Source organism: Mustelus asterias, chromosome 12, assembly GCF_964213995.1.
Source record: "Mustelus asterias chromosome 12, sMusAst1.hap1.1, whole genome shotgun sequence".
In the NCBI taxonomy this organism is placed as follows: domain Eukaryota; kingdom Metazoa; phylum Chordata; class Chondrichthyes; order Carcharhiniformes; family Triakidae; genus Mustelus; species Mustelus asterias.
In genome coordinates, this window is record NC_135812.1 from 62,209,300 (window position 1) to 62,224,945 (window position 15,646).

A 15,646-nucleotide genomic window follows, 5' to 3' on the forward strand; every position below is an offset into this window, starting at 1 on the left:
CTACAGCACCACTTTCATTCAATTTATTTGCTGTAAAATTTCAAAATGCAATTGCAGCATTTTGATTTACCACCAGACAGCCGACATCTCCAGCTCTCTTGAAGAGGAGTCATTGTTCACAGCCTTCAGTGACTAATCTAGTAGAATATTAACCCTGACCTCAGAAATTATGTATATATATATGTATTTGATGCTCAGATATGAGTTATTGACATTCATTGATACTCATTGTTCTTCCTGCATTTTAATTGGGTTATCCATTTCTCCAAATCTGCTGATAAATTGTTCTAGGTGCTCATGATACATTAAACAATCAGTGTAACACTGAGCCACGTTGCAATATTGAGACATCTGAATTCCTTTTTTAGATACAGTAGAGCCCTCTAAAGATAATTTTCATTTTGGCAATAAGTACAGATGTAATTGGTAGTTTTATTTTATCAGAGAGGTTATCAGATCAGGAAAATTCTTCTGTCTTCAACTGGATATTTCTTGAAACACTTTTCAGAAGTTAATTCACTTACCAACATCCTCTTAAACTTTTTTCTTGAATTTGCACCCGTTAAGTGATAATTATACTCGACAAATGGAACATTTCAGTCACCTAGCGTCAACAGTTAGATACAGAATTCTTACTCTGTCCTGACAGCGTAACCTTACTGCAACAGTACAATATTTTTCTGCCTCTTGCGCCATGACCTCCCTGAGTGAGGTTGCTGTCAATTAAAGCCAAATTGATGTCACTTAGTTCTGCAGACTCACTCCACTGGGAATTCAGATGATTCTGCATTTTAATAATTTCACTCACAGATAAGCAGTGAAATAAACTCCAAGGATAACTAAACGAAACTCTGTCAATACGACAGCAAGTAACAGGCCCTTGATGGCATTACTGTATCCCTTACAAAATAATGGCTCCAAGAACAAATATAGAAGGGGGCATTTTATCTTGTTCCATATACCTCACATTGGCTTTGACTTCAAATGAATTCCAGAAGTCTATATCAATCTGGCTTGGACATCTATTACAAGGTGGCCAAACTAAATCATTGTCATTTTGTTCATGAAAGAAACCAAATATTCAAGTTGCTTATTACTGCAAATTTCTGGCAGTAATAAGATATACAATCTATCTGGTTGTATCATTCTTTCAAGTATGATATATCCTGCATTAGTAATATTAGTTACCACGATATTATTGCGTAATGCAAACTGCTGCTAACCTCAGTGCAAATGTTTGAAACAAATAATGATTGTTTTGAACCTTTTTTTCTTCTTCAATTAACTATGTTTTTCTTTCAAAGTGTCTGAAATATTTAAGTTGAACTTATTTCAGTCACCTCACTCACTGCCGTCGCCGTGTTTGTTTCACTTCAGGAGGTCCAGAAGCGGGAGGACGCGAGTGGGCAGTTAAGCTGTATTCAGCTGCCTGTCGACTCGTCTGGGGTAGGTAACTGTTCACCATGAATCACACACCTGAGACATTTCTAAAGTAAAACAGCACAGATGGGTGGGGGGAGTGGGCTGGGGGGGAAGCAAAGTTTGGCAACCTCGTGGGCTGCTTTTATAAGAAGGAATTGTGTTTGTCTGCTTATTGATTTCTTTTTCTCATATACAGTCCCTTAATAGGTCTGAGTGAACACTTAGTCATTCCCTCTGACTGCGAAGCCAGCCGAGGATTGACTTTTCTTTCTCCATTGAAGACAGATCCCTTTGCAGGGTTCCTTTCAGAGATTTTCTTCTTAGACAGACTGAGGATCAATGTCAAAGAAGTATTTTTCTTTGAGGTTGAATGATCATATTTCTGAATTTGATTTGAATGTGCAACCAAAATATATTTACCAATAGATCAGTATCAATGACAGAAAGGTGCTATGTTCTCTGTTTTTTTGAATCGGTGTTTCAATATTCATTGTGATGGCCACCTCAAGGGCAAAAACCATTTGAAATGGTTAGTCTGCAGTTTTATTCCCTCTAGCACACAAAATAGAGAGAATAGCTAGAATTTTGTGAGTTGAATTATGAGGACCGGTTATATAACCTTGGCATGTGTCCCTTTGGGTATGGAATGGGTGATCTAATCAAGGTGCTTGAAATGTTAAACAACTTCAATAATCTGGTTGCAGTTTGGTAGAGAACCAAGAACCAGGATGCATAATCTTAAAATTAGAGATAGGCTATTCAGGAGTTGTTGTTGTTTCCTTCCCGCACCTAGGGTGCACAAGGCAGACTTTCCCATTGCAAGATTTTTCCTGGAATAGATCGCTAGTCTTTCACCAGGAGCTGATAGCTTGAGGGGCGCCGCTCCACACCAACTGTGGCTGACCAGGAATCTCTCCCACTCTTACCACATGTCTTTGGCATGTGTTGGATGGATTTTGCAGGTTGAAACTCAACCTGTTTGGCTGCATTTTGAATGTGCCTTCCTTGGCCATCAGGTCCTGGGGTGGGACTCGAACCTGGCACTTCTGGCCCAGAGGGAGGGACATTGCCCACTGTGCCACAAGACTTCCTCCATTCAGGAGTGGAATTAGGAAAAAACTTTTTCTGAGGAGGAGGGACCATAGAAATATTGAATTATTTTCCTTAGACTGCTGGGAAAATTGGAGCTTCCAAGGCTGAGATTGATAGATTTTTGTAGGGTAAGGGTATCAAGAGATAGGAAGCTAAGCCAGGTAAATTAAATTAAGGCACAGATCAGACAAGATCTAACTGAATGGCAGACTAGGGTCAAGAGGCTGAATGACCGATGGCTCTTCCTATGTTCTATTAAGATGCTGTCCCTATGATACTTGTGATTTCTTGTAGATGTATTTGATGACAACATAAGGGTGAACGCAACCACAGCTTCAGTGTCTCAAAGTCGGCAACATTGGGACTGAGTCCATGTCAGATTTTGGTTCTTGCCAGTTTTCAGGTTGGGGGACCCAGGCTGGATCGGGTTGAGTAGTTCAGGCTGGGTCAGGTCGAGCTAGTTTGAGTAGGGTCAGGGGTCACTTGGAACACTTGGTGCTTGGGAAAAGACTGTTGTGCGGTGTGGCTAACTAGTCTGTTGTATCACCCATGCCAATGCAGCACCTAGCTGAACAAATTAAAATTCAACATAACAACTTATAAAAATTGTCCAGTTTTAGACACTCTGGTTTTCAGATAGCCAGATTTGAGACACTGTCCATTTAGAAGAGGGAATATAGAAAGATAAATTATACCAGCATATCAAGTGGCAGGAACCAGATTTACCACAAGCTCCGAGACTAGAGCCTGGCACAGAATTGGATATGAAGCAATGTGTCCTTTACTCTACCCCATTAACATATCATATTATATCTGTAGAACTGGGGAGATGGCGGCACAGTGGTAGTGTCACCAAACTACTAATCCAGAGGCCCAGGTTAATGCTGGGTTCAAATTCCACCATGTCATCTGGTAGAATTGAAATTCAATTAATAAAAAATAATCTGGAAATATAAAGCTAGACTCTGTAATGGCGACCATTAAGCTATCAATGATTGTCATTTAAAAAACCCATCATGTTCGCTAATGTCCTTTAGGGAAGGAAATCTGCCATCTTTACCTGGTCTGACCTATATCTGATCCAAACCCACAGCAATGTGGTCGTCTCTTAATTGCCCTCTTTGAGCTGCCATTCCGTTCAAGGAAAATTTGGGAATACAGCAATGTACATTGCTTGAGATGAATAGTGTGGATAGATTTCAGGGGAAGCTCCTTTTCCTTCTTGTTCATCCTCCCAGGGCGAAGATGACCGCACTCGTCATCTGTGGTGTTCGATAGGGTTCTGATGGTGACTGCTAAGGCAGCCCTGCGCACCCGGAAGGTTCTACTGCAAGTAGGACAGGGTCAGCAGATGATTGAGTTGTTAGATTGGGATTTCCTCTGATGCATTTTGTCCCTGCCTCTGACATACATTTGCTTTCGAATGAGGCCACACGGTGCCAGATGCAGTGATCCTGGGCAAGCCTCCCCCAGGACCTGAAGTTGATATCAAAACTCCTAAATGAATCCTTCAGAGTGTCCCTGTAGCACTTCTTTTGACCGCCATAAGCATGCACCACAGACTCGAGCTCTCAACAGAAGATTTGCTTTGTTTAGTGAATATTTATCTAGCATTCTGGTTGCAGAATCAGCCCAACTCAATTGTGACTGTCTCAGAATGATGCAAATGCTCGGCAATGCCAGCTCGGGTGAGCATCTCAGTGTCCGGTATTGTGTCCTGCCATTTGATCTTCAGCAACTTCCGGAGGCCACTCTGGTGAAAATGTATTGGGAAATTAGATAAGTACAGGAGGGAGAAAATAATAGAAGGATCTGATGGTGAAATAGGATGAGCTGGGGTGGACTATAGGCACCGCATAAAAGAGTTGGGCCAAATGGCCTGTTTGTTGGTGTAAATTCTATTTAGTATGAAATGACAACATTGTAACCAATCTTTCTCAAAAGGTGAGTGACTTAATCTCAGTGCCAAAAGTAATACTTTGTTTTTCCACCTTCTGTCCATCTCTGCCTTATTTCGGTCAGCACCCGTCTCTAAATTTAAAAATTAAGCACTCTGTAGAGACAGTTTTTCTCAGAAAGATTAATGTCACTTTAATAGTAATGTCATGTTGTTAATGACAATGAGAAACAGAGTTTGTTCAAATGGGTCCATTTACCTAATCACCCTGATGTGACCTTTCTGATCAAATAGCAAATCTAAGTTTGGATCCTCTGGAGAAGTGCTGCACCCAGTTCAACAGTTCACCAGATGCTGACAAGCTTATCACTGATTCTGTGATACCATCTTTTATCAGAGGTTCTAGGAATGTTGAAGGCTGAAGTTTTGACTTTACATTGGACTCCAAAAAAATAAAATCCCTTTCTGTTCTACCAGATTAAACATATCTGCACCAGATTGGTGAATGTGAACAGATTGTTATGATTGAAAGTTTGATAGACAGAATGGTTCCTATGAAAGTTGGCACAATTGGCGGGTGAGAGACTGGTCTGTATTTATCAAGATCTGATTTCCATCTCCTTTGATGTGAAAAGTGCGATATTTGCTGATTTTCACACAAATGGGACAGTTCTGCTTGACAGCCAATCTGAATAAATGAGCTTGGAGAGTCTGCAGGGTTGCCCAGCATCTATCCTTGGCCCCATCATTTTCTTTGTCTACATGTAGCCCCTTTGTGATAGCATCCACAGGCATAGGGTCAGCCTTCCATGACCTTGCTGGAACATGCTGTTCCACCCATCCCGACCCCGCTGAGCTGTCAGACTACTCATTCTATCTCCAGTCACCAAGGAATCCACAATTTCCTCCAGTTAAATATGGGGAGGACAGAAGGCCCCACCATAAACTCAGTACCTTCACCCTTACCACAGCCACTGTCTTAGGCTGAACAAGACAATGCACTTTTAACACATTTTCAACCATAAGTTGAACTGCCGAACCCATATATATCCATCACAAAGATTATTTCCACCTCCATAACAAGGCACATTTCTATCCCTGCCTCAGTCAGTCTGCTGCCAAAAACCTCAGCTATGCTTTTGGTACTGACAAGCTTGATGGCTCCAGTGATCTCTTAACTCTCTCCCCTTACATCCTCCACCCTCTATAAACCTCAGCTTAACTAAAAGTCTGATGCCTATTCCCAATCTCACAACAAATCAGACTTGTACCCCATCCCTGTCAACTCAAATAGGCTTGCAATTTCCCAACCCCTGAAATATAAAATTCTCTGCATTATATTTGATCCTTTAATGGCCTTTCCCTTCCTATCTCTGGAACCTCATCCACCCTTTTATGCTCCCTAGGACTCTCTCTTCTCCTCATTCTGGACTGACTCTGAACCTCCTCTCCCTTTGCTCAGCATTGGCACTTGTGCCCTCAGCCACCTCAGCCTCATGCTCAGGAATTCCCTCCCTAGACCTTTCCACATCTTCTGCTCCTCCTCTAAGACATCCCTTAAAGCCCCCCACTTTGGCCCAGTTCATAGTCATCCTTCAGCCCCCATTTTTATCTGATTGTGAAGAGCTTTGTATATTTTTCTCAAAGAAAATAGTCCATAAATTCATAGAATTGGTGATTTATTGAAATTGGTATAGATTAGGAATATAAACATATGCTGAAACTGGGTAATTTGGACAACAAGAGCAAGCCTTCCCAGTGATGTTCACATCCCAAGAACAGTTTATTTTTTAAAAAAAGGACATTAAAAGCATTACTTCTCTGAAGGTATCAGTTTTTAGAATAGTTTATAAAGAGAGCTTCTGGGGACAAACCTAGGTTTAAGATTGAAATGGACAAGGTATCATCAGTTATAACAGGGTTACTTGGACCAACAGTCTTTTTCTGACAGAAAAGCAGAGTGTTGGAAAAGCTGAACAAATCCAGCAACATCTGTGGAAAGAGAAATGCAGAATTAACACACGGATTTTCCATGTCCCTGCGGCGTGTTCCACGGCAGCGGAAGCAGCCCACCATTGGCCAGAAGATCCCACCGTTGTTAGCGAGGTTTCCCATTCTATGCACCCCCCACTGCCCGGAAACCTGCAGTGGGGGTTCACCGTTGGCAGGGCCAGAAGATCCCGCTGACGAGAACAGACAGAAAATTCCGGCAAACGTTTTGAGTCCAAAGGACTCTTCTTCGGAACATGGAAGAGTCTTTTCTGTGTTTCAAATCTTTTAAAGTCAATGCTTCCCTTCCTTGACCCAGGCAACCATAACACCTCCACCATCTCCTCCCACCACACCTCCATCTCACCAAATATCTCTTGACCTCTCCACTGCCTCTATGTTGCCAGACTGCTTGTCTATATGCAATCACGGAGGAGCCTCGATGTGATTGATGGCATTGCTCTAGTTCAGTGACACCCTTGACACCTGATCTTGAAGTTCAAATGAAACTCCAAGGAGTATGAAGCCCGACATCAGTAATCATTTTGAATGTATTCCTTAGAGCACATTTATGAATTGAAAAGATCAAAGTAGATTTTAGACTTCTATCCCTGATAACTGATTCCAGCACTCTGTCAGGGATAGGCTTCCCTGTAGTTATCACTTCTTTCTCATTTAGGATAATGGGGCACGATCTTACCACCTGTTCATGCTATGCCTCCACTGTAGCGAGGTGGGAGAATTTGGCAGCCAGCCAGCCAAATCTCCATCCACTGCGGTGGGATGGGAAAATCCCACCGGCGTGAACAGTGGAAAGATAATATTTCTAATTTTTAACAAATACCACAGTGTCCAGGGGAATTGTGGATCTGTTTGCTATCGGATCCCAATCTTCTTCTGTTTCATCTTGCAATAAGACCTTGCAATTGGCCTTGCTTTCAAGCTAGCAGTGTGAAGATAGTCCTCACAGTTGTGACTGAAATACATGCTGAGAAACATTCTTATTTTATTCCAATGTGTTAATAGGTACATTTTGGCTACATGGTATGCCCTCCGCTCCTACTGCTTTACCCAAGAGAGAACAGAGAACAAGTAAGAAATTAGATGGAAGAGAAAGGATTATTTTTTTATGTTGTCATAAATTGCCCAGGCCATTTTACAACAGGCTATGAAACAAAACTGGCATTTCAAAGCAGATAGCAAGTCAGAGGGTAGTGCAGGATGTTCCAAACTGTACAACAGTGATTGGAAAAAAGGTATCAAGGGAGAATTTTGGATTGTAGTAAACATTTCTCCTGACCTATTAGCGTAGGCAGCATTATGCAAACCAGTCCTTCCTTTCACAGCAAAGAATAACATCGCCTTAGCCACCTGAATGATTGTCAGTCACCAAGAATACTTCATTCTTTTCTTCATGACTTACAAAATGATCTTATTGGTCTATGATTACAAAAGAACCTGAAGAGATACAGGTTGTTTGTACATTTGTTGCAGTCTTGCCTGCCCATCATGTTCTAGACATTTGTGGTCATTGAGTGGCTTGAGGTCCTCCATAATCACAGGTAACTCCAAAAGAAAAGAAGGAAGTATCAAGTATAGAGGTCCGGCTCGAAGTATTCGGATTAATCACATTTACCTCAATCATTAAAGTTGACTAAATAATTATCTTACACATTCTAGTACAAGAGGCATCAATTGAAATGAACTGAGAGAGAATGTAGAGACATTTGGAGTATGTTTTGGAAAACTCAAGTCGCATGAGCAGTGTAGGGAACAGTTTGATTCTCTCATTTCCCCATTCCTGACCAATTGACACTTGTGTCCTGTACCCATCATGCTTTTGTTCCATTTCTTCTTCTACCTGGACCACAGCAGGGTTCTGCCGACTCGACACAGTCTTCTCCGAGCACTCACATTTCCTGTGCATACCTTCCAAGTCCTTTAGAACATAAAGGAATGAGCAGTTATATTACAGAATTAGTTTTCCTGGAATGAACTGAAATTTTCTTTCATGAACTCTTTTGTTTTTGTTCAGAAAGTCGACCAGAAACAAAAACCTCAGGTAAATAATTTAGACCTAGTGCATTCCTTGCCTGCTTGCCAGCTAAATATAGATGATAGGCTGATGATGACTGGATTGTTGGCTTGTTGCTGCCATGGTGTTGTGGCACTATAGGCATAGAGAGAATCTTGGCGCTCTTGGGTGTCTGTCAGTTTCTGGTTTGCTACTTTATTCTGTCGCAGCTCTTGTTGGGCTCTGGGTCTGAAATCCTACATCTCTTTGCTTGCTCTCATGTTTAGATTACAATAGGCCAAAAGTCACAACCTCCCCCCGTGTCTTTTAATTGTTGCAACAATTATTACAACAAGCAGCCATATGCTATTTATTGTCTACGAAGAAATTACAGTTTTGCTTGGCGGAGAGGCACATAGGACGTGGGTCAGCATTCACAACTGTTTAAGGTGTTAGCCTGAATTCACAATGAAGCCTCAAGTCTGGAGCCAACCCTGTACAACATGCTCCACAAGGAATGCAGATTGGCAAATGAAGATTTTTTTGCAACATGAACTAAATCAGTCCATAAATAAACCTGGTCCATTGGAGAAGCGAGCAATAGATCATTGGTTGCAATGTTTGTTGGTTAAATCACGCAATATCTCAAACTGAGACCCCAAAGGAGTTGAATTTGGTTATTTTGGGCCCAAATCCACTGGCATTTTAGATTCATTGATGCCTATCCTTTATAAAAAGTGATGAGTGCACAGAGAGTTACACTTCCTGTTCATGATCAATGGCATTATCTATATTCTATCATTGTAATGATTTGATAAGTGTCAAAACTAAAGATGATTTTTCGATTAAAAAAACATTTTCTCAATGACACACATCTCCCCCCTTATTTAACTGTTAATGATCTAACAATAGAGTCGGTTACAATGTGATCTAAAGGATGTGAGTGGTGAGCTTGGTGATGAGGTGGTTGGAGAGCTCACTGCACCTTTACAGCTCACATTCTGACACTTGCACTCCTGTGTATAATTCCAGAGCTTCAATCAATAAAAGTATACGAAAGAAAATGTGTAAAATATTTCCCATTTCAAGGTGTTGTTATCTAGCTTTACAGCATGATAGGATGCAAAGTGAGTGCAGATGGGAAAGATAGCATGAAGCCAAGCTGCTATGCTGCGATGTGCATGCACAGTCTGAAACTTCCTCGCTACGTTTGAGGACCTAGAAAGTCTATCCTTTGATATATAATGAGCGCAAGTGAATGATGGAGCAGATTAATTCTTGTTCAAGCTTTAGTGTACCGATTTAAACAGCATGGATTCTTTCTGTAGTTTTATCCTCAGTACACACTCTGATATAAAGCTGAATCCAACCATTTTTAAAGCAGCTGTCCATTATCATTTGACCATGGGATGTCAGCTATAGCTCTGTTGGAAGCCCTCACTTCACAAACTGAAGATTATAGGTTCACGTCCCACCGCAGAGACTTGTGTACAAAAGATCAAGTTTGACACCGGTGCAGTGTTGAGGGAGAGCTGCACTGTTGGAGGTTTTGTCTTTTAGGTGAGATGCTAAACTGAAGCCTCCTCTATCTGTCAAGTGGGTGTAAAAGATCTCTGCACTGTTTCAAGAACGAACAGTGAGGGGCGGGGGGGGGAGTACCCAGTGTCCTGTTCAATATTTATTCCTCAAGCAATTTCTCTAAAACAAATCATTATCACATCGCTATTCGGGAGATTGTAACTGTGTGCAACTTGGGTGCCGTGTTTCCCACATTACAACAATGCCTACACTTTAAAACATTTTCTGAAGTCCTGAGGTCATGAAAGGCATACATGAAGATCTTCATTTTTATGTTAGCCAAGATACAGGGAAGCACTATAAACTCTGCCTTCTCAACCAAATTCTGTTTTTGTTTTATATTTTCTGAGGTGCAGAGCACAGTGAACGGAAACACAAAATGCCACAATGGTTCCGAAGTTTATTCCACACTGCTGTGGTTATAGGCTGAGTGGCTGGCTCTCCCAACATTACCTGATCTATGGATGATGAGTGCAAATGGTTTTCACTCGAACTACTGACTAGTGAGGGTCGGGGAGGGGGGTCCTGTGCTGGCTCACTATATGGGTGGAAAGCTGCCAACACCTCCATTTTGCCACACATCTTTGAGATGGTTGTGCCAGAAGTAACATCTGCTAGAAGACACACTAAATTGTGATGCTAGAAGAAGAGGTTATTAAGACGAGGAGATGCAAGTATCGAAAATGAGCAGCTCAGAAGAAAGGTGGTGTAGCACCAGGAGAGAGGAGAGGGAAGAACTAACATCATCCAACTAGTCCTGTTAATGTGAGGTTTCTTGCTGAATGACACAGTTAGAAAGTCACATTATGGCCCCCGCCCCTAGTGTCAGTATGCGTGGCTCAAGAACATCTAAATAGTTAAGTGGCATGGGTGGAGGAGACAACAGTAATCTTTACAAAATGTGGAAACATTTAATGCAGACATTTAATTTCATTGTAGTCATTTTCTCAGTCTTCAAAAAAGCTATTTGAACCTTACTCCACAGAGATAATCCCTAATCGACAATAAATTAAACCTCAGAAAAAGTGAGTCAAGATGCTACAATTGATAGTAAGAATCAAATAAAATGAAAAAAAGGTTACAGTGGGTTGATACATTTTACGTTCTGCAAGATGTTTGCTTTTCAACCGGAATTTTGCCTAACTGATAAATAAACTGCCTGCTGTGCTTCAACGGGTGGCATTCTCTCCCAAGCTACATCAGAAGCTTGTGGATTCAAGTCTCAGAACAGAGATTCAAGTACAAAATCCAGGCTTACTATTTAGAGCAGTACTGAGGGAGTGCAATGCTGTCTTCCTGACAAGATGTTAAACTGACTGTCCTACTGGGTGTAAAAGATTCCATGGTGCTATATCAAAGAAGGGCTGAGATTTCTGACCAATATTTATCCTTCAACAAACATTAATGAAAGGTTATGAAATGGATACAGAACTGGCTTGGCCATAGAAGACAGAGGGTTGCAGTAGAGGAGTACTTTTCTGAATGGAAGGCTGTGACTAGCGGTGTTCCACAGGGATCAGTTCTGGGACCTTTGTTGTTTGTAATATATATATATAAATGATTTGGAGGAAAATGTAGCTGGTCTGATTTGTAAGTTCGCAGATGACACAAAAATTGGTGGAGTTGCGGATAGTGAAGAGGATTGTTAGAGGATACAGCAAGATATAGACCGGTTGGAGACTTGGGCAGAGAAATGGCCCAAATCTCCTGATAGAGTTTAATCCGGAAAAAATGCATTTTGGAAAGCCTAATGCATGTAGAAATTATACAGTAAATGGAGAACCCTTAGGTGTATTGACAGGCAGAGAGATCTGGGCATATATGTCCGCAATCTCTCAAAATGGCAACGCAGCTGGATAAGGTAGTCAGGAAAGCATACGGCATGCTTGCCCTCATCGGTCGAGACATTGAGTATAAAAACTGGCAGGTCATGCTGCAGCTGTACAGAACCTTAGTTAGGCCTTATTTAGAATATTGTGTACAATTCTGGTCGCCACATTACCAGAGGGGTGTGGATGCTTTGGAGAGGGTACAGAAGAGGTTTACCAAGATGTTGCCTGGTCTGGTGGGTATTAGCTACGAGGAGAGTTGGATAAACTGGGTTTGTTCTCACTGGAACGACGGAGGTTGAGGGGTGACCTGATAGAGATTTACTAGATTATGACAGGTATGACAGATAATGAGACAGATAAAATTAATGATCTTCTTGTGAGGGATCCTCTTGGAATGAGTGATCACAATATGGTTGAATTTCTAATACAAATGGAGGGTGAGAAAGTAGGGTCCCAAACCAGTGTTCTCTGCTTGAACAGAGGGGAGTACAATAGGATGAGGGCAGAATTGGCTAATGTAGACTGGGAGCGCAGACTAGTTGGTAGGACAGCTGAGCAACAGGGGCGGATTTCTAAGGAGATTTTTCTCAGTACTCAGCAAAAATATATTCCTGTGATAAAGAAGGAATGTAAGAAAAGGGATAACCAGCCATGGATAACTAAGGAGAGTATTAAATTAAAAACCGATGCGTACAGAGTGGCCAAAACTAGTGGGGAATTAGAAGATTGGGAAAGCTTTAAAAAACAACAAAGAACTACTAAGAAAGCGATAAAGAAAGGAAAGCTAGATTATGAAACTAAACTAGCACAAAATATAAAAACTGATAGTAAAAGTTTTTACAAATATATAAAAAGGAAAAGAGTAGCTAAAGTAAATGTTCGACCCTTAGAAGACGAGAAGGGGGATTTAATAATGGGAAATGAGGGAAACGGCCGAGGCCTTAAACAAGTTTTTTGTGTCGGTCTTCACGGTAGAGGACACAAATAGCTTACCGAAAATTGACGGTCGTGGGACTGTAGGGGGTGAGGTCCTTAAAACGATTACTATTACTAAAGAGGTAGTGCTTGGTAGGCTAATGGGACTAAAGGTAGACAAGTCCCTGAGCCCGGATGGAATGCATCCCAGGGTACTGAAAGAAATGGCAGAAGTAATAGCAGATGCGTTGGTTGTAATTTATCAAAATTCGCTGGACTTTGGGGAAGTGCCGGCTGATTGGAAAACAGCTAATGTGACGCCACTGTTTAAAAAAGGAGGTAAACAAAAGGCGGGTAACTACAGGCCAGTTAGCTTAATGTCTGTAGTTGGGAAATTGCTGGAATCCATCATTAAAGAAGAAATAGCAGGACACCTGGAAAAAAATGGTTCGATCAAGCAGACGGAGCATGGATTCATGAAGGGAAAGTCGTGTTTGACGAATTTACTGGATTTTTATGAAGATGTTAAGAGTGCGGTTGACAGAGGGGATGTGGTGTTTTTGGATTTCCAGAAGGCGTTCGATAAGGTGCCTCACAAAAGGTTGCTGCAGAAGATTAAGGTACACGGAGTTGGGGGTAAAGCGTTAGCGTGGATTGAGGATTGGCTATCTAACAGAATAGTCCAACGCCGGCATCTCCACATCATATCTAACAGGAAGCAGAGAGTTGGAATAAATGGGTGCTTTTCTGGTTGGCAGACTAGTGGCGTGCCGCAGGGATCAGTGCTGGGGCCTCAACTGTTTACCATATACATAGACTATCTGGAGGAGGGGACCGAGTGTAGGGTAACAAAGTTTGCAGATGACACAAAGATGAGTGGGAAAGCGAATTGCGTGGAGGATGCGGAAATTCTGCAGAGAGATTTGGATAGGCTAAGTGAGTGGGCGAGGATCTGGCAGATGGAGCATAACGTTGACAAGTGTGAGGTTATCCACTTTGGAAGGAATAATAGTAAAATGGACTATTATTTAAATGGTGAAAAATTACAACATGCTCCTATGCAGAGGGACCTGGGGGTCCTTGTGCATGAATCGCAGAAACTCAGTTTGCAGGTGCAGCAGGTGATCAAGAGGGCAAATGGAATGTTGGCCTTTATTGCAAAGGGGATGGAGTATAAAAGCAGGGAGGTCTTGCTGCAATTGTACAAAGTACTGGTGAGGCCGCAACTGGAGTACTGTGTACAATTTTGGTCCCCTTGTTTGCGAAAGGATATATTGGCCTTGAAGGGAGTACAGAGAAGTTTCACCAGGTTGATACCGGAGATGAGGGGGTTATCTTATGAGGAGAGATTGAGTAGATTGGGCCTGTACTCGTTGGAGTTTAGAAGGCTGAGGGGAGATCTTATAGAGACATATAAGATAATGAAGGGGCTAGACAGGGTAGAGGCAGAGAGATTCTTTCCACTTAGAAAGGAAACAAGAACTAGCCTCAAAATAAGGGGGAGTCAGTTTAGAACAGAGTTGAGGAGGAACTTCTTCTCTCAGAGGGTAGTGAATCTCTGGAATTCTCTGCCCATTGAAGCAGTGGAGGCTACCTCGTTAAATATGTTTAAGACAAAGGTAGATAAATTTCTGATCAATAAGGGAATTAAGGGTTATGGGGAGCGGGTAAGTGGAACTAAACCACTATCAGATCAGCCATGATCTTATTGAATGGCGGGGCAGGCTCGAGGGGCTAGATGGCCTACTCCTGCTCCTATTTCTCATGTTCTTATGTTCTTATGACTGGCATGGACAGAGTGGATAGTCAGATGCTCTTTCCTAGGGTAGAAAAGTCAAGTACTAGAGGGCATAGGTTTAAGGGGTGTGGGGAAAAGTTTAGAGGAGATGTGCGAGGCAGGTGTTTTTACATAGAGGATGATGAATGTCTAGAATGCGCTGCCCGGGGAGGTGGTGGGAGCAGATACGATAGTGGCATTTAAGGGGCAACTAGACGAATACATGAATAGGACAGGAATGGAAGGATACAGACTCTGTATGTGCATATGGTTTTAGTTTAGGCAGGCATCATGATCGGCGCAGGCTTGGAGGGCCAAAGGGCCTGTTCCTGTGCTGTACTTTTCTTTGTTCTTTGTTATTTGGTTATTATCACATTGCTGTTTGTGGGAGCTTGCTGTGCACAAATTGGCTGTCGTGTTTTCTCCATTGCAGCAGTGACTACACTTTGCAGAAGCATTTAATCAGCTGTAAAGTGCTTTGGGACTTGCTGAGGTTGTGAAAGATGCCATTCAAATGGAATTCTTTATGATGATAAACCTGTCTTACTGACATAAAGAATGTGTGAGACACTTGGCTTTCTGGAAGAGCTAAAGAGACAGGTGATGCAAAAGAGGAAAAATATAGACACTGGAGTTTTTTTTAAAGTTGCGTTATCATCTTGGGGTTAACAAGAAGCACTTTGTGCCGCATGAGGAGCTGCTCACAATAAGCATGCTGTAATAATTGTTGCACGGCTGAAGTTAAAATCCATTTCAAAGATTAAAATCAAACTACTTAATGCCTTTTTCAAAGATGTTTTTCCAATAATCGAGGTAAGGACCTTAATAGTTTTATTCACATTTATTAAATTGCATTTTCTTCTAAGAGTTTAATTTAGCAATGATGACTGACAGTGACTGGGAACACTGGGATTGTGCCTGAATTTGGCACCATTCTGTGTCTGTAACTTAAAGCCTCCATTTCATTTTCGCTCAAGGGAGACATATCAAAGTCCGACTCCGAGGCCGATTTTTTTTGCCAGAGCCTTGAAGATGACAGTGGAAGCAAAAAGGATCTTCAAAACACCACCTGTAAGTTCAGCTGCTACGTCCATTAAGTTTGAAGTAGAGACAGATATTTGAGTGGGTGC

The 15,646-nt window shown here is 41.8% G+C and overlaps 1 protein-coding gene across 1 annotated transcript in view; it reads left to right on the forward strand.

Annotated features, from left to right (window-relative positions):
• cacna1g (calcium channel, voltage-dependent, T type, alpha 1G subunit) overlaps window positions 1-15,646 on the forward strand; it is a 330,198-nt gene that overhangs the window by 161,343 nt on the left and 153,209 nt on the right. Inside the window, exons 13-14 of the mRNA XM_078225973.1 lie at window positions 1,378-1,446; window positions 15,494-15,587. Coding sequence (XP_078082099.1) covers window positions 1,378-1,446; window positions 15,494-15,587 — 163 coding nt within the window. The remainder of the gene's footprint in view (window positions 1-1,377; window positions 1,447-15,493; window positions 15,588-15,646) is intronic.